General features: G+C 41.3%; 1 protein-coding gene across 1 annotated transcript in view; it reads right to left on the bottom strand.

Moving 5' to 3' along the window:
- Nucleotides 1–18,579, bottom strand: part of dscaml1 (Down syndrome cell adhesion molecule like 1) — a 108,076-nt gene that overhangs the window by 22,326 nt on the left and 67,171 nt on the right. Inside the window, exons 6-14 of the mRNA XM_085370125.1 lie at nt 11,447–11,593; nt 11,058–11,336; nt 9,758–10,033; nt 7,707–8,006; nt 5,210–5,352; nt 4,449–4,578; nt 2,307–2,585; nt 1,452–1,580; nt 1,103–1,282 (exon numbers count right to left, since the gene is read on the bottom strand). Of these exons, the coding sequence (XP_085226251.1) occupies nt 1,103–1,282; nt 1,452–1,580; nt 2,307–2,585; nt 4,449–4,578; nt 5,210–5,352; nt 7,707–8,006; nt 9,758–10,033; nt 11,058–11,336; nt 11,447–11,593 (1,863 nt within the window). The remainder of the gene's footprint in view (nt 1–1,102; nt 1,283–1,451; nt 1,581–2,306; nt 2,586–4,448; nt 4,579–5,209; nt 5,353–7,706; nt 8,007–9,757; nt 10,034–11,057; nt 11,337–11,446; nt 11,594–18,579) is intronic.

Genomic DNA, 18,579 nt, shown 5'->3' with positions numbered 1-18,579 from the left:
AATGAAGAGCTGTGGTCAATGAGGTAAAGTCAATAAACCTCCTTCCTCATTCCCCAATAGTTAACACTGGGGTCTAGGTGAATGAAGAGGCAAAAACGATACACTCTACCTTTCGTGTACACTCTATACACAAAATCCCTTTACACACTCAATCTTCTCTCCCCAACAGACACACGGGCACACGCACTCATTTACACACACAAAATATCGATCTGAGGAGGCTTCTGCTGTTTTGTTTTCATCACTTATTCATCTCACCCTCCCTCTTTTCCTCTTTTCCTCCCTCTCCGCTGAGTGAAACAGACAGAATTGAGGGAGGCAGAGGAGAGGAACGGTTCAATCAATAACACTAACACCAGAAGGGGAGAGAGAAAGTGAAAGGGAGAGAGAGGGAGAGGGGCAACCCTGTGATAGAAAAACATGATGAAACTAGTAGATAGATTTATGTGCAGCTTGTTATATGTGTCTGCGTGTACAAGTGTCAAAGGGTGCCAGAATATTAAGCCTTGACATCTCTGTCGTGATTACAGATTTTTGGTCAAGGTCAGTGTACTGCATAGTAAAAAATATATTGGCATCATATAACGCTCTACTAGATACTGACAGTCAATGTGTCTGTGTGTGTTTGCATACACATTCTCCATGTGGAGTTTCACATTGCATTACATAGGGTGTTACTGACGTCGAGGGCAGGTTGAAGAGATTGATTACAGATAATGGTTAAGCTCAAAGTCATTTTGATCGTCTGTAGACAGATCCCGAGAGTCAAAAGATCAATCGCTGAGTTGCTTGCTTTGTCAATGTCTACCGCAGATACACACACACACTTTTTTTTCATTCTATACCTCATGTTTTTTCACTTATGTCCACAGTCACCTTTGCTCTTCGAGTCTACGATGGTGCATGTATGTGCGCGTACGGTTGAGCCCAAAGAGAGAGTGTTGCGAGCTGGCTCATTGGTTTGACACGGTTAGTGAGTGCATGTGGATGAGGACCGATAAAGAGGGAGTGCTGGAGCATCCCAGATGGCCTCACTGCAGTCGTCTGCGTAGCGAAGAAGTCATACCCTGCTACATTAACCAGTGCAAGTTTGTATACTCACTCTTAACTGTGAGGACCATGCTTTTGCTGATGTCTGAGCCCACGCCGTTGGAGGCCTGACAGAGGTAGAAGCCCCGATCCTCTTCCAGGACATGTCTGATAAGTAAAGAGCCATTATTCATGATCTGAATACGGCCCGTCAGAGGCACAGGGTGGTACTGCTGTGGGTTCCCAATACCCGCTGGACAGAGAGAGAGTGAGCAAAGGAACATGAGATTATGATGTAGTTAACTGCCGGCATATGCATTTTACTTTGCACAGAATAGATATGACAATGTGCAGAGAACAGCTGATGGAGGCACATCACAGTACATAAATAAAGAATTTAGGATCGTATAAAACTCATGTACCTAATGCACCTTTGGCATGCTTCCACATGACCTTAGGAGGAGGGTATCCATCAACAGAACAGTTCAGGATAGCTGACTTCCCATAGATCCCATCCTGGTTATTGGGCTGCACCACAAACCGAGGAGGCACTGGAGAATATTAAACACGAGATTCATATTTCTGTTATTATTTCAATAACCTCTAATGTTTAGTGAGGAAATGGAGATGAGTATGAATTAAAAAAAACAACATATACTAAGAGTTATCCTCAGTTGAAATTTTGATAGTTGATGATGATGGAGAGCACTGTTTAACAAGTTAATCAACTGAAATGAGACTGCAAAGGCCATGGAATGTAATTCATATACATTTTAAACTCATCAAACTATTCAGTCACCGTTTAAAAGTATCCCTGCATCCTCTCATCGTGCAGGTTACACTTTTTACCTTAATATTTCAAGTTGTTCAAAAAAAGGCTTTGTCTGAGGTGACATAGACTTCGCAAAAAATAACCCTTTCTTCGAGTGTTAATGTGCTGATAATTAAAGAGAGAAAAATCAAATGTTATTTGAGGGATGTGGAGATGTCCTGTAATACTTTAAAAATCTTATCTTTTTTGTGTTGTGTTGTGTTTTGAAAAATTTGGCATTAAACCAAAAAGGTATTGGAATATCAAAATTAGAAGTTAAGGATCCAGTGCAAAATCACTTCTGCTGTTTGATTTTTGACCATTTTTATTTCTATCATCCAGGTCCTCCATCTTTATTCAAGTGGAATACCAAATCTCCAAAGTGCTCCTTTTTCCTCCATTTGTCCTTCATCCCTTTCTAAATATCTCTTTCATATTCTCTCTTTTGTGCTCTTTCTTTTCTTACCTGTAACCGTGAGCTGCCTCTCTGTGCTGACAGTGGCAGCATCATTGCTGGCAATGCAGGTGTAGTTGCCATTGTGCTTGAGCGACACCTTCGATATCTGGAGGGAGCTCATGAACTCCTTCGTGTCAATAGTAATGCCCGAAGAGGGCACGATCTCCTGGCCGTCCTTGCGCCATGTGATGCGTATGGGCATGTCCCCAGACGACACCACGCAGGCAATGTACATCAATTTACCGATGGAAGTCGGAGGAAAGTCAAATGGCTGGATCAGTGGAGGAACTGAGACAGGTAGAAAAGACAGAGAAATTGGATGAAAGAGTCCAAAAAATAACCAAAACCAATAAGAGAAATACAAGGTCCAAGGAATAGTGGGAGGGTGAATAGATATGCAGAGACAAATGGGAGAAATTGTGAAATGAAATAAAAGAAGATAAGTAAAAGAGATAGAACGATTGGATGAAAGAGAGTGGAAAATGGAAAAGGCAAGGGTACATAAAAAGGCAAGGACAGGCAGCGGGGTGAAATAAAGGGTATATAGAGAGAAGTCAGTCTAAGGCAAAGAGAGAATGGAAATAAAGAAAAAAATGAATGAAAACAGTTAGAGGGCTGTTTAAATGAGCAGGGTGAGTAAAAGGTGAAAACAGATTTTAGGCAGATATGAATAAATGAAGTATAGAGAAGAGAGACCGAGTCAGATGTGAAGGCATAGAGAGGATATGGGCAGACAGACAGTTTTGAAGATTCAGGGGCATCTCGAGGACATGGAGTGGGAGAGTGAGTGGTGCAAAGGGAGAAGAGGTGAAATGAGAAAAACAGTGAAGAGATAAAAAAGACTGTGTTAGACTGGGCATGGTTCAGAATCTATCATTTTCAGCTGACAGTCTGATTGGTAAACTAGTGGTCCAACTGTCTGTGAGACTGCGGGAGATCAAAAACATGATTTCTTGAGTCTTTCATCTAAGCCTTCACTCCCAAAAGCTTCTGCAGCCCGGCCTACTAGCCCACTACCCACTCTGCAGCCGCCTGTGCCCCCTACCAACCCCTCCACTCCACCCTACCCTGCCCTGCTAAAACCAGCCCATAATAGCTGCTCTAATTAGAGCCCCATCCACAGGGGGAAGAAGAGTGTTACCATGGATACCGGCAGAGGTGATGGTGGTGGTTTGGAGTGGGGGATGAAGTAGAGGTTGTTGTTGGTGGAGGTGGGGGGGACTACAGCTGAGACATCTGGGGGATTTAATCTGGGCCTCGTTAAAATTCATCTAATTAAATCAAAGACATGACAAGCACACATTCATACAAGCACATACCTAAACCCGGCAAACGTATGCATGCACGCAAATGTGCCTGTATACTCACATGTGCAAGTATGCACAGACCACTGAGCCACACAAATTTCACACATCATGCCAATGTCAAACAGACACACACACACACACACACACACACACACACACACACACACACACACACACACACTGCACGCTTATACTCGACAACATCCTAAAACAAACACATTGTTCTGTTGCAGCTGAGAGCAGAGACAAACATACAAGGTGACATGCAGAATACACACTCATAGTCATCTCTCTCACACACACACAGACACACACACATTTTATATATATATATATATATATATATATATATATATATATATATATATATATATATATATATATGCATGAGTATGATATGCACACACACAAATCGTATATAATAGCTCTCCTGCTCTATGTAATTGCTGAGTGGTTGAGAGCTCACACTAGGCCACTCCGCCCCTTAATCAGGGGTTATTAGAGGCAATGCATACAGCATTGTTCTGTCTTCTCCCTCTGCTTCACTCACACCATCTTGCTCTTAACCAGTTTTGCTCCCCAACATGTCTCTTACAATCACTCTCATTAGCATTCATAATTTCTTTTTTTTTTGACACAGTAAAACAAAGTCAGATTACTATAAATTCTGGTTCTATATAATTTTGCTTGTAGCATATTCATCTCTTTTCCCTTTACAGAATTTACATCACTGAGAGAAGATTATGTGCATTCTCATGTCATAATGCCTCTACTGTATGCAGCTACCCAAAAACAGATACCGACCAGCAGCTACTGTTTCAAAGCTGTGACCTCTGTGACTTACCTTTGACAGTAACATAAACAGTCTGTGTGATAAAGAGCTGCGGTTGGATGAGCACGCTACAGACATAGGCCCCCTCGTCCATCCCTTTCTGAACATCGCTGAGCTTTAGAGTCCCGTTCTCATACACCACCTGGACAGACATCAGCAGTATTGAAGTTAAATAAGAGGATGCTCATACATATGAGACATACTTGCTTTGCAAATTAATTTATTTCCAATTTTTAAGGATTTTCAAGATTCCATACAGGTTTTTTTTCTGTACACTACTAAATCAAATAGGACCAAAACAGTGTAATGTAACAGGCCTGTATCATACAATAAAAAGTAACAGCGATGCCACTGATCATTAAGTCAGTGTTTCAGACAGCAAAATCCCTTTTTATGGTTAAACACTTGCTTAAGCTTTCATTATAAAATGGATGTATGAAGATCACCTGCTCTATGCAGAGCCACACTGTCTAAAAATAAATTAACAATTTTAATATATATACATATACATTTTTGTAATTTTGTCCAGCTATGTTATTCTAAGTTATGAGATTCATTATGTTTTTTTTTTTACAGTAAATATACAATATTTCTAAATAACAGCTGTTAAACGACAAGAACACAAGCCTCTTACGGATAATCTATACACACAGTGAGAAATATGTGTATAGATTAAATGCTTTATAGTGCTGTATGAAAAACCAATACCAAGATATATTTTTATTCATGTTATTCATTTATTTTGGAGCAGAAATGGAGAGCACTAACTCTACCTGGCGATGGTTGTCAGGCAGTAGAAGTCCCTCCTTGTACCAGTTTATTGAGTAATAAGGGTACCCAATCACACGGCAGTTTATGAAAGTGTTTCTTCCTGCTACGGCGGTGATATTCTTCATTGGCCGAATCCTTGGAGGACCTGATGGAGAGAGCAAGCAAATGGGGAGAGAAATGGAAAAACAGAAAGAGAGATGGGTTGATCAAAAAGAAGAGAGGAGGAAAAAAGAAGTGTATTAATTGACGGTGTCAGAAGCAGGTCATGGGAATTTTAGGAATAACGGGGAGGGTGGTAGGGGAAGGCTAGTGGACAGAAGAGGAGAGAAGCTTGCAGAGGAGAGGGAGAAAGAGAGGTTAAATTGGCCTGCCTTAGTGTTAAGTTTCTTTTCTGGTGGAAACAGTTTCTCACCCACCCTCAGATGTTTTCTCTGGAAAATATATTAACCTCATTTCTCACCGATGTGGGATCTTAAGGAATTTTTTTAGGTTTATGGAGATTACATATACTAAGACGTTTACTAAAATAACCTTATAAACATGAACTACATTTTTTTTTCAGGTTTAGGCGGGGCATAAATTGGATAAAAGTGGCTCATGTCTTTCTACTTTTGATAATTTGCACTGTTTCTTTTAGGAGCAAACGGAAACTAGAAGAAGAAAACACCAACGTTCATGTTGTTGTTTACAGGTCAGACTGGGCTAGAGATGATAATTTTATTTAATGCTACTGACATTTAAACACACCGGGATTTAATATAATTGACTGCATGACATCTCTAAAAAGAGAGCGTGAAATACAGAGAAAGGGAAAGTGAGTGGGTGAAACCAATGGGAAAAAACCCCCTGCTAAAATGACACTTGACTTTATTCTGTACTTCATTTTGTGAGAAGATAGCACTTTTACATGCCCAGTAATAACAGAGTTTTCATTCATGCTGACCAACCAATTCTGACGGTTTCAAAGCAAATCTTTGGGTGTAAAAACCCTCCCTTGTTTGTGTCAGTGTCTGAAATGCGCTTTATCTTTTCCACAGTTCTAAATTATGACAAACTTGTTATTAAAATGTTGTGGTCCAATAGTGACCACAACAAGCAACTAGTAAAAAGCTCAACTACCTCAGTATAAAGTCTTGCCAAGAGGCAGAGAAAGGCTGAGGACAGGTAGACAGGCAGTCAGGCCGACACAAAATGTGTTTCTGTTTAGCATCATTGGAAGACACTGTGAGCTATCACTCAATCATCTGTCACTTCTTTGTTGACCTCCTCGCCACTGTTCGTCTTGTATCTTTGTTTTTGTCTCTCCTTCCCGTCCCCCTACCTCTCACTTCCCTCTGTCTCTCTCCCCTCCCTTTCGCAGTATGTGCCAACCTTTGAAGTCGCAGCTCTGACGAGTCAAAGATGTATTATTCAGCAACACCATCACACACAAACACAGATACCGTGTTTGTGTGACACGCGTGTGCTCAACTATGTCTGTGTGGCTCAGAATGCTTGCTGTGGGTCCCTCGCTGAATGAGATAAGTTGGGCGTATCACATTTGAGTGAGTGGATAAGCATAGCGCTGTGCTGCTGTTTCATTTCTGAATGTCTGTGTCCATGTACGCGTCGTGGCTGTATTTGTGTCAGTTTGTGTTGCATGTGGGCTTGAAACTCTCTGGCAGCGGGGCTCATTCTCACTCCAATGATCGTTCTGGCATGTCTGCTTCGGGCAGACTCACATGTCACAACTACACATCTCACCAATGGACAATGAAAGCAGAGAGAGTGTGTGTGTGTGAGAGAGAGGGAGATGGAGACAGTGATACAGCCCTGTTCAGTGGTGTCACTCCTCATTCTTGTTATCTCAGACGACAGTGACATCACCTGTCCTGTCACCAGAGTTTACCATCACTCCCTCAACATACATTGCCACTCCCCTTCTCTTATTCTTCTCCCATTTCAAGTACTCTGCCTCACCTACATCTCTGTCTTTCTGTGCCTTCTTAGGTTTCTTCGTTCAAGTCTCAGATTACCTTAATGTCACGTCCTCTCCATTAACAACTCACAGTATAAAGCTGGAAAGTTTCCATTTGAATATTCTATCTCCCTGCAAGCATGCATATGTGTGTACATATTGATGTGAATATAATTAGATAAACTTGATGGATGACTTGGTGTATTTGTCTTATCTATGCATGAGTTTACACCAGCACATATGCAGCTGGAGGACCCAAACTGCACAGCAAAGAAGACAGAACGAGACAGAGTATAAGGGCTAGTGAAGAAAAAATACACTCCCTTGTAAGATTAATGTGTAGATAGAAAGATGGACAAACAACCAAAAATAAATAAATTTAAAAAAGGAAAAAAGGAAATTTTGAAAATATACATATATACGAGGAAGCAAAACACATACAGAGAAAGAGGGAGAGATATAGAAGGGTACAGGAGAGGGTGGGGTAGGGGTCAGGCTATGAGAAGCCTCCGTATGACTGATATTGAAAAGTAGACAGGCACCTCTTACGTTTATGCGCGCTTGGTACTCAGCACTACCGGCTGAGTTTCGTGCGGCGCACCGATACACTCCACCATCACGAATCTGTGGGTTGCTGACGTTCACGTGGCTCACGGTGCTGCCGTCAGACAGGGTGTACTGACTGGCTCTGACACGCGACAGATCTCTGGCCACAGGCTCGTCATCCAAGGTCCAAGTGATGGTGGGTGGAGGCGCTCCTTTGGCAGCACACATCAGGGAAAACGGTTCACCCGGGACAACCACCCTCTCGCTGAAGGAGGCAACAATACGGGGTGTGCCATCTGGAAACAATCACAAGAGATGTGAAGTGTGAATTTGGAGGAAAAATGTTACTTTTGCTCCTCTCTAAGCTAATTTCCCGAGTTCAATCTTTAAGCCCACTCTCTTCTGATTTGCCCCTAGCAAAGAGAATTTGAACAGCAGGTAGGTGGGGCTTCTGTGTTTGTAGCCAGAGGTGTGTCCCTGAGATGACCCTATTAACAAGTTCCTCTTTCGCTGACAGAGCAACAAAGTCTTTAGAGCAGAATGAAGCCTGTGCTGTTGGCTCACATATACTACTTGTAAAAATATTGTGCCATTATATTTTGCTAGGAAAACGGGAAAGGGGTGGGGGGCAGTGGAAACACAGTGTATACAAGAACAACAGAGTCAACATCTGATATGACCACCTTTACTCCTCAACACAGCATGAACTCTCTTAGGCAAGCCCATTCTGTCACCCATTCTCTGGGTCAGTAATGTTGAGGTCTGAGCTCTGGGGAGGCCAATCCACGACTGAAAGTGTTCCACTCTGTGTTTTTCTATTCAGACATTTTATTGCATTAGCAGCTTGTTTGGGATCAGTGCAGAAAAATCAAGACACCTTCCAGATGATATTGCATGGCGGATCAAATTCTGATGGCACTTTTCTGCATTCATAATTTCATCAATTTGACAAGATGCCCAACACCACTGGCTGAAAATGCAACTCCACACCATAAATCCTCCACCGTGTTTCACAAATGGCTGGTACCTGGTACCTCTTTTCTGATTTCATCAAATAAATTTGGAAAATAACTTTAACAGAAATGTCAAACTTGGATTAATCCCTCCATAAGACCTGTTGCCACTGCTTTTTAGTCCAGTTCTTGTGGAATACCTCAGCCTTTTCTCCCTGTCTCCCTCCCTTAAGAACAGCTTCTTGACAGCCACCTTTCCACTGAGACCATTTCTGATGAGGCTTTGGCAAAAAGTATATGGATCAACTAAAGGGCCAGATGCATCTCTCAGGTCCTATGTCATGTCTTTGCTGGATTTTTTTTTCTTATTTCATAAGAACATGGTTTTCAAGTCTTGTTCATCTGCTGTAAACAGTTTTCCGAGCCTGCCACTTCTTCTTTTATAACCCACTTTCAGTCCAGTTTCACATTGCACACCATACAAAAATATGACACTTTTTCTATGCTGTTATTTTTGAGCCTCTATTCTGAGCGCACATAAAAAATTTTTGCAAGTGCAAATGTTGCATTTTGAGGATACAATTATTTTGAGCAAAGAAACGCTTAATTTGAGCCAACAAAATTCATTGCTTGGGCAAGAAATGTATTTCAGTGTTTGCTATTATCCATATACACACAATAACAGTCCTCTCACTCAGTTGTTGGCGTTGCTCTTGCTCAGATCTCTGCTCTGTGTGCTGACGGACATCTGCAGACCTGCTCAGCGGAAAATGGCTTAACCCAAACATACAAAACACATTCTTCTGAAAATGGCCAGGTACAAGAACTGGTCTGAATATGGATGAAAACGCAGCAAACAAATCTTGAACAACTGTTGCTCAAGACCACTTACAAAAAAATAAAAATTTCAAGTCGGGCTCCTTGTAAGGAAAATATAGGGAAATGAGTATAGACCACTGTAACAGTATATGCATAATAGTAATCAACAAAAAGCTGTTTGTTGTTTATTATTTTTTCCTTTTCTATATGTGAACAGTTTTGAGTAATAGACATAGACAATTTCTTACAAATATTAGAAGCATAATTTTCCATACCTTCTAGGAGAATGATGGAGAAGTCCTGGGCAGTCTGGCCTTTGCGTGTGGCAAAGCACTGGTAAGCACCCGAGTGTCTTTTTTGTGCAGCAGAAATGAACAGCGTCTCATTGTGAGCACCCTGGATGGAAAAGTGCTGATCAGGCAAAACAGGTTCTGTGTTGCGGTACCAGGACACCATATAGTGAGGAGAACCTTGAACAGCACAGGAGAGGATGACTGTACTGCTGATCCCTGTCTTCAGATTTTTGGGAGACAAGGTAACCCGCAGTGGCTCTAAAGGTGGTAGAAGGAACAGGCAAGACAAAGTAAATTAAAAAATAAAAAGGGATGAAGCGGTAAGCAGCAAGCAAGCACAGAAGCCAGTTGCTACCCAAATATTGAAGGTACAAAAACTGGTGCGTGTCCCTCGGGCACTAAAAAGTGTATTATTTGCATTGTTGCGCAAGAGCAATTTTTATTGAGCTATTCTGTGCTGTTCAACACAAATAACATGTTGGTATAATAAGTCTGTGCTTTCTGTATGTATATCATTTTTTCTGACTTTTTGTGTTTGTGTGTGCGCGCACGCTCTAAGCAGCGAGGAAAACCGAGACAGAAAGACGAAAAGGGGAGAAAATGTCAGTGAGCAATAAAGCAGCTGGTGTTAGGTGCTGGAGGCTGCTGAATGTGTGTGAGCATGTGTGTCTCTGTGACAATGAATGTGTAAGACTTTCTTCATGGGCACTGAGTGTATATACTGTATGCTTGTCCAAATTTGTGTGTGTGTGTGTCCCACCTTGCATGCCCTGTCACTTGAGGTTTGTAGGCTGTGCAATGATGTGCCCTGTGGCCAGTGTACTCAGCGTCCACTAACTCGTCTCAAGCCACCCTCAAATTTCATCTCTTATCTTTACCAACTCCATAACCTCCTCTAAGTGTTCTGTGTCTTCTATGTGTGTCACCTTTTAACATCTCTTATATTAACATTAATGTTATTGTATATATTCCATAACCTTCTCCTCTCTCTCACACACCCATCGGAAAATGGAGCGACAGGCCTGCATGACCACTGTTCTCTGTCACTGTGGAGACGCTTCACTGCGGTTTGAGAACACAGTGGGGGAGCAAGCCATCCTTAAATATCAAGCTCATGCTCGACCTAGACGAGGGTGGCCACGGCAGAACCGACAGAGCTTAAAAGATGTCTCTATTGCGGTTTGTGTCCTGATGTCACATTTACTACTTCTGCCTATTGCACTCAGTTGCTATTTGAGGGGAACACTGGAGGACAGGAGAGGCAAATTAAAAATTTACCCACCTATCACGTTGAGGTGACCCGTCACCTCTTTGGAGCCAAAGCTGTTGGTGACCTCACAGATGTAGTTGCCGCTATCCTCGAGTCTCAAGTCTGAAATGGTGAGACCAGTGATGCGCCGTGTCCAGCGCGAGTCTGCTGGTAATGGTCGACCATCCTTTAGCCAACGGATGGTCGGGTTTGGATATCCAGAGGCGATGCAGGGCAGCTCCACATTATGCCCCACCTGCACCTCACTGGACTGGAAACTGTCCAGCACTGACGGGGTGGACTCCGTAGGGTCTGTAGGTTATAAAGGTCACAAAAAGGTTTTATTGATTTCAAACACCAAAAATCTCAAAAACTAAAACTTAAACACAAGTCTCTTTTTCATAGAGTAAATTGTTGCTTACCCAAAACAGAGAGCCTGGCTCCGTTGCTCTGACGAGTCTCTCCACTGTACTTGTGCTTTGTGATGCAGCGGTAGGTGGAAAGGGCATCTTCCTTCTGCACTTCTGAGATGTACAGCGCGCCAAATGAGGTCAGGAAGAATCGATTGCCTGTAGAGGAGAGCAGAACAGGAGCGGGTCAAAAAAACATACATGCTGTTTATGTATGTCCTGTTTTATCTTTCGTAGGGCTAAATAATAACAGCATGTTTTCCATTTGATCATTTAATTACACATGTATAAGTTCTCAAGATTCACAAAGGTAACCCTATAAGCACTATATGGACAAGTATCGGATCCCAACTCTTAGTCTTTGAAGTCGATGTTTTCAGTCCCATTGCCACTGCACAACAGTCTATCTTTAAAAACGTTTTTGTGAAGGAACGGGTTGTTCCAAAGAGCTCACTGAATTTGAGTGTGGCACTGTAATAGGATGCCACAGTCCAAACAAGTCGGTTTTCCACCCTAGATTTTCCATGATCAACTGTGAGTGGTATTATTGTAAAGTGGAAGTGTTTAGGAAGCACTTCAAAGTGTCAGGCTGCATTCAATTACAGTGTAGACAAAGTATTTAAAAGTCACCAAATCAATAACTGCAGAGATCCAAACCTGCTCTGGCATTAACATCAGCATTAAAAACTTTGCACTAGCAGCTTCATGCCAAGGGTTTTAATGGCTGAGCAGCTCCTGTAGGTGTTAAGGGTAGGTGGCCCAGAGCTTTTGTTCATATAGCATATGTGCGCTGCTGAAGAGTTGGGGCTACTAGCTTCACCAACACTGAGCATATTTGTAAGGAAAAAAATCACAGTTTTTGGAAGATAAAAAGCACTTCTATAATATACATGTCATCAAAAGACCCGAACACATGGGTGCTTTTAACTGACTCTGTCCCGTTCTTTTAGTGAGATGTACACAACGGGAAAAAGACATTTGAGAGGAACAAGAAAGAGAAAAGAGAGTGGGGAGTTATTGTAAGCGTTAATAATTGATGTGTCGGTGCGTGTTATGGTAACAGCAGATTAGCGTCATTTTCATGTCACATCAGTGACTGCTTGGACTGGCTGTGATTTATCTGCATGTCAATAGACAGAGTATCTGCACATGTGTGTATGTGAGAGAGAAGAAAAAGAGAAGGAAGGAAAGGAGATGAGGAGAGTGTATTTCAGTGTTTCATTCTTTCCGCTTCTCTGAGTCTTTTTGTATTCTGTTCCCCCCAAAGGGTTATTTTAGACAGTGTGCACTTCAGAGTTTGTAGTAGATTGCAGATTGTTTGGTTATGTGAATGCTATTACAGTGTGTGTGCGTGCATTTGTGCAAGTGTCTGTGTGTGTGAGAGTGTATGTGAGTGTAAGAACATGGTGACTGTTGTTTGCCGTACACGATGTTGCAGTGTTGACAAGAGAGAGCTTTAGTAAAATGCAGGTGCATTGAATAGTTGAATACTAGAAATATGTGCCAAGCACAAAAAACACTCTTACTCACTCACACACACACACATGCTCCAAGCAATAGGTCAGCGCCTAGTCGTAGCACAGCATTATTATTGTTTTTTAGGGGGTTTTTTTAGAAACTTTTAGGGTGCAAGCAAATCAATTGGTTTATGGAAAACAGCTAATGTAGTGTTAAAACTTTATTGCTACTGTTTGTTTTTTAAACACTTAAATTGTAAAGTTTTAATCAGGAACATAGCTAATAATCATTTTATTGACAAGATGATTTAAATGATTATTTGTTTACATTTTTATTCCTTTATTGTGGCTGGCAAATGGTGAAAAACTGTGTATAATACGTATATGCATATGTTTACTGTGTATTAAGTATCAATAACCAGCTTTGTATCTGTCTATGTGTGTGTGAGTGTGTGTGTCTCCTACCACAATGTGTGCAACAAAATCAATGCATTTTATGGCTGCACAAGTCCATCCAAAGGAGATTTATAAAACAGAGAAGACTGACCTGGCTTTCTGCCACACACACACTAACAAGACTGAGATATGGCGGAGAGTCGCGGCTGTACTTCTTCACCACAGTCACACCTTGGCATTAATCTTTGGTAATAAATACAGTCCATGGGGCCTGTTTGCAATTGTCCATCAATTCTTTTTTGTTATCTTGATTGTTAACACAGTTTAAAAACATAAGTTAAACACGGCTCACAGACTTGTCAACAAACATTTTGTTAGAGTTGTTGAAGTCTACAAGAAGACTCAGATGACGTTTTAACTTGTTTGGTGTATTTATTCATTATTTGATGAGCTATATTCACCTGGATGAAATCTGATCACAGTACCTTCCATTACAACTCAGAGCACTTTGTGTTTTTTACATAGAACAAATTCCTTTTACAAAGACTTTTTCTTCTTTAGGCCTCAGTCTCACATATCTAGAGACGTGTCAGTGACCCTCTCCAACCTCTGGTCAGTAGGTAAGGTGTATTCCCTGATGCTTACTAGCATATCACTATGGCCGCCCTTAGTTTTCATGCAAGATGCTGCCTTGCCCAAAAACACTCGATCAAAGCAATCTGCTACAATAAAGACTGCTGCAAATGCAAGTAGGTGCACAGCAGCAGTCTTTGCAAACAATTTCACCTAGCAACTGACAGCAACTTCCAGGACTACTTGCCTGTGTGTCTGGGGCCTTATACACTGTCATCCAATTACAGATTGTTTGTCAATACCAGGCATAAATTGAGTGATTTATTTAAGGCAGTTAATTCTAAAACAGGATTTAATGCATTTGAACTAATCGTGAAAGAGGCATTACAAAATCTTTGTGTGTCTGTGACTAAGCTGTCAGAGTTCTGAATATGCATACACACGGCAGTGTCATCTTGTGCATCTGCATGGATATATGAAGTTCACACACGCGTGTTTTCATGTGAGTCAGACTGTTGTGCTGAGTGCTAAGCGACGTAAGCTATAATTTCCAAGCCTGCCCTTTTGTTCCAACCTAGGTATTAAGCCTTACAGGATAATATGCACTTGGTGAGTAGAACCCTGTATAACACACTGCTACACCCTGTCACAACATGCCTGGAGAGAGGAAGACAGACCAGAGGGGGGTGACGGGAGGGAAGAGTGGTGGGTAGAGTAAGAAATGGCTAAGAATGGAGGAAAGGAAAGTGATGCAGCGGACCTTAATGAAAAGGAGCTTGTCACTGCTGACTGTGAAGGAAACTTATGCCAGCCTTCTCACTATTTTTCTATACTCTGTTCTTATCTTGTGTTTTTTTCTCTCTTGTTCAAACTGCATAAGGATCCAAGGAAAAGAATTCATCCTGCATCATTTTTTTTCTGTGTAACCGATTAATTTATTCTGTAAATTAATAAATATCATTAAATGTTACATTAAAGCTGTGGCTACAACTGTAGCTTGCCTCCACCAGTGTGTGAATGTGAGAGTGAATGAATAGTGGAATTGTAAAGTGCTTTGAGGGTCTCGAAAAGCGCTATATAAATGCAATCCATTATTATTATTATTATTATTATTATTATTATTATTATTATTATTATTATTATTATTAAACATCAAATTTCACCAAACCAAAATAATAATTAGAAATTAACATAGAAAAAAATCATAAAGTCAGTAAAATGCATATTTTACACCAACTATAGATTGTTTTAGCAGTAATGATGAACAGTATTTTCTATTCTTATTAATATGCAGACATTTTCTATGTTTTAAAAACTATTTAGAAAAACAAAAAAACCTTCAAAACCTGAAGTGACTTTAAACAGAAAAAACCTCAAGGACATATACAGGATGCTAACAGATGGCTTTTTTGAGAAGCCTAATTTACCTTTTAATCCCCTTAGATGTCCAGCTGTAGCATCTTCCATAAGTAGGGCTGCAGTGGTATACCAGATTAAAAGCGGACATGGTATAAAAACTGAAAGTTATCATTCACTATGCATCTTATTATTAATATGCTTTTTCAAGCCAACCTGCATGCACATATCTTCTTTCCTTTTCAACTGCCTTCCAGTCATGGTCATTGTAGCTGGTAGCATTAAAAAAGATTTTTTTTATATACATGGTGATCATGGCTGACATTTGGTCCTTCAATGCTGTGATTTAAATGCGTATCCAGTGTGTAAAATTAAGATAAAAACAGAAAATGTAAAAAAAAACATGCTCTATTTTCCCCTTGACTGCACTGACCAAAGCGTTCTACCACTCTTCCTCTTCTTTCACTACTGATATTTAATTTCTAGCCACTCTCTGCTTCCCTGCTGTCTTTGGAGATGTGACACACCTAAAACAGGCAGCGACGGCGAGAGGCAGTGGAGTAGCGGAAGGGTCTGGACCTACAGGGAGGAAGACGGCAGATGGAGATTGATGGAGGGAGAGATAGGGAGATAAAGAGAAACATGCCGCTGGGAGTGACACAGGAGGGAGTGAGAGTGAGAAGGATGAGGGGCCTACAGGCCCGAGAGCCATACATGGGTAAAAACAATTCTTCTACATCTTTCTCCATCTCCCGTTCTCTCTCTCCCTCCTTGCAAGCCTCTCCTTGTGGGAGAGGAGATCAATTCTCGTCTAGTCTGCCTACGCCTCCAGGAGTTTGTTGATGTTGTTTTTGAGTGTGTGTTTGTATGTGCTTCTGTGTCTGTATTTTATTTATTTATTTTACTGTAGGAAGCTGGATGAGAATTTTGAGGTCTATCCTACACCCAAGGGAGGTGCAAAATCCTCTCACTTCCTCCTTGTTTTCCAACCTTTTCTTCCCTTTTTTTGCTCTTTTTTCCCTTTTTCTGCCTTCTGCATGGCATCTATTCTCCATCCCCAGTCTCTCTTCCACTCATTTCCCCTCTGCCCTCCACCTCTTTCTGTCTCTGCCTTTTTCCCTCTTAGTCTGTGCTCCTCTCTTTCAGGGGGGTCTGTAAGTAATGGAATCAGTTCAGCTGATCAGCCTGAGGCATCAAGTCAAGCCAAGTGCAGAAGCTGCTGCTAGATCTCTGTGTGAGCGTATGCGCACGTATGCCAAAAATTCCACAGGCAGACACATACATGCAAATAACGAGATGCTGAGACAGGGGGGGCAATGAAAAAAGGATTAAGGAGCCCTGGAGCATCACTTGTCTTCCCCAAAGTTCCCCTAGAGAGAGGACACTCCTCTTTTTTTTAAGATATAGTGAAAAGGGGAGAGGAGTTGGAGGCAGAAGATGAAGGGATGTAGGAAAGGTGATGCTAAATATATTCCAGTAGTATATGGCTGCCATTTTCAACAAATTATTGTCAAATAGAGGAGGAAGGAACGGTAGCATAAGAGCTCATAAAAAAGGAAAGCAGTGAAGAAAAAAATGATAATGTTAATGTAGTGATGTTGTAGCCACAGGGGAGGCTCGGAGAAGGAGACGAACAGATCAGATATGAAAAAAAAGATTAAAAAGTACCTAAGAAAAGATATACATATTTTGAGATGTTGACTAGACCAAGGAGATGAGGAAAAGATAGAAACAGATAAAATGGTTCAGGAAAAAGAAAAAAAAAGTGACTCGGAGAGATACAGAGCGAGAGAGGAAATGGCGTAAGTAAAGGGGTTTGTTCTTGGTGCTGCCATGCAAATGAAAGCGGCGCTGCAGCAATGCTAACTAACAGCAATTCACACTGTTGGACTCATCACTTATTAATGCTCCACAGCTCCCCCCTCCCTCTCATCTCTTTCTCTCTCCCTCTCTTTACCCATTCCCCTGTCCCCTGCTCTCGCCAGGATCTCTCTTTTTTGTTCACTCTCTCGCTCGCTGTTGCTAGGGCCCGTGCACTCACGTGATAACAGCTGGGTAGGGGGCGCTGCGGTAGCACACAGCGACGTGCAAGTGTGCGTTTCATGTGAGTTTTGTGTGCACGTGTGTCTATGTGTGTGTCTTTGTGTGTGTGTGTGCGTGCACGGTACCCTTCATTAGAGGTAAAAACGAAATCAGCCATTTAAATGATGGCAAACGAGATCAGAGGAGAGGAAAGGAACTGCTGAATGGATCTGTAATTGATTCACAAGTCTAGGCTATAGGCCACAGAGGAGTTCACCACATTTCTCTGTGCATCCTGTCACTTTATTTTTTAGGCTGCACTAGTTAACAAAAACACTCATAACATCGAGGTTTGCCTTTCAGATTTTGGGCTAAATGGATTGCAGATTTGGTACAATGCAGGCCAGTAGTTGCGCAAATGGACTTCTCACAAATGCATGTGCTCACAGACACACACTAACACACACACACACACAGTGAGAGACACTCACAATCTATCTAACGAGCTACACTATTCTTACTCCCACTGTCTTACAATCCACATTTGCAAAGTGCACTCAACAAACTGTGAGTGTGTGTTTGTGGTGAGTATCCTCACTACAGCGTGTTGCAGCAATGAACAGACAGTGGAGTACACCTACACATTCCTTATTTATTCACCTCCTCCTGATTTACCTTCTCGTTTCTATCTTCCTTTTCTTTTCCACTCCCTCCATTCAATTCGTCTCCATCTACCCTCCATCATTACAATGCTACTTTTAATGGTCAATCTCTCTTTCAGACACACATAAGCTGTCACATATGCTACAGTGACAATGAAAGATGTCTACTTTGTGTGTATGTGTTGTCACAGCCAGGGATTTAGGCGTGTGCTTTAAAAAAGCTATTTTTATACAGTCCTCCATTTTCAGAGGCTACAAATTAACTGGACAAACTAGCATAATTTTAAATATAAAGATTGCTTTTAACACTTGCATGAAAATCTTTTGCACTCAATGAACCCATGAGCATCACAAAATTCTGTGTTTCCTCACTTGTGATGCTCTGCTAGGCCTTTGAAGCGACTGCCTCCATTTGCTTTTGAGTCTTTTTCCAGTTTTTTCTATTTAATAACTGAAAAGCATCATCTGTTGGGCTGAGATCAGCTGTCTGACTAGTCCATAGAGGAATATCCTATTTTTTTTACCATGACAAATTCTTTGATTGCTTTTGTCTTATGGTTAGGATGATTATCCATTTTGCGCTGTTGAATCAGTTTTGTAGCATTTGGCTGAATCTGAGCAGAGTATACTGCCTTGTACACTTTAAAAGTCATTCTGCTGCTTCTATCAGCAATCACAT

This window comes from Diplotaxodon limnothrissa, linkage group LG14 (genome assembly GCF_057381915.1).
Source record: "Diplotaxodon limnothrissa isolate DT_005_m linkage group LG14, D_limnothrissa_male_GT1.1, whole genome shotgun sequence".
NCBI lineage: Eukaryota > Metazoa > Chordata > Actinopteri > Cichliformes > Cichlidae > Diplotaxodon > Diplotaxodon limnothrissa.
The sequence above is the reverse complement of the archived record's forward strand: the minus strand, read 5'-3'. Positions and strand labels throughout refer to the sequence as shown.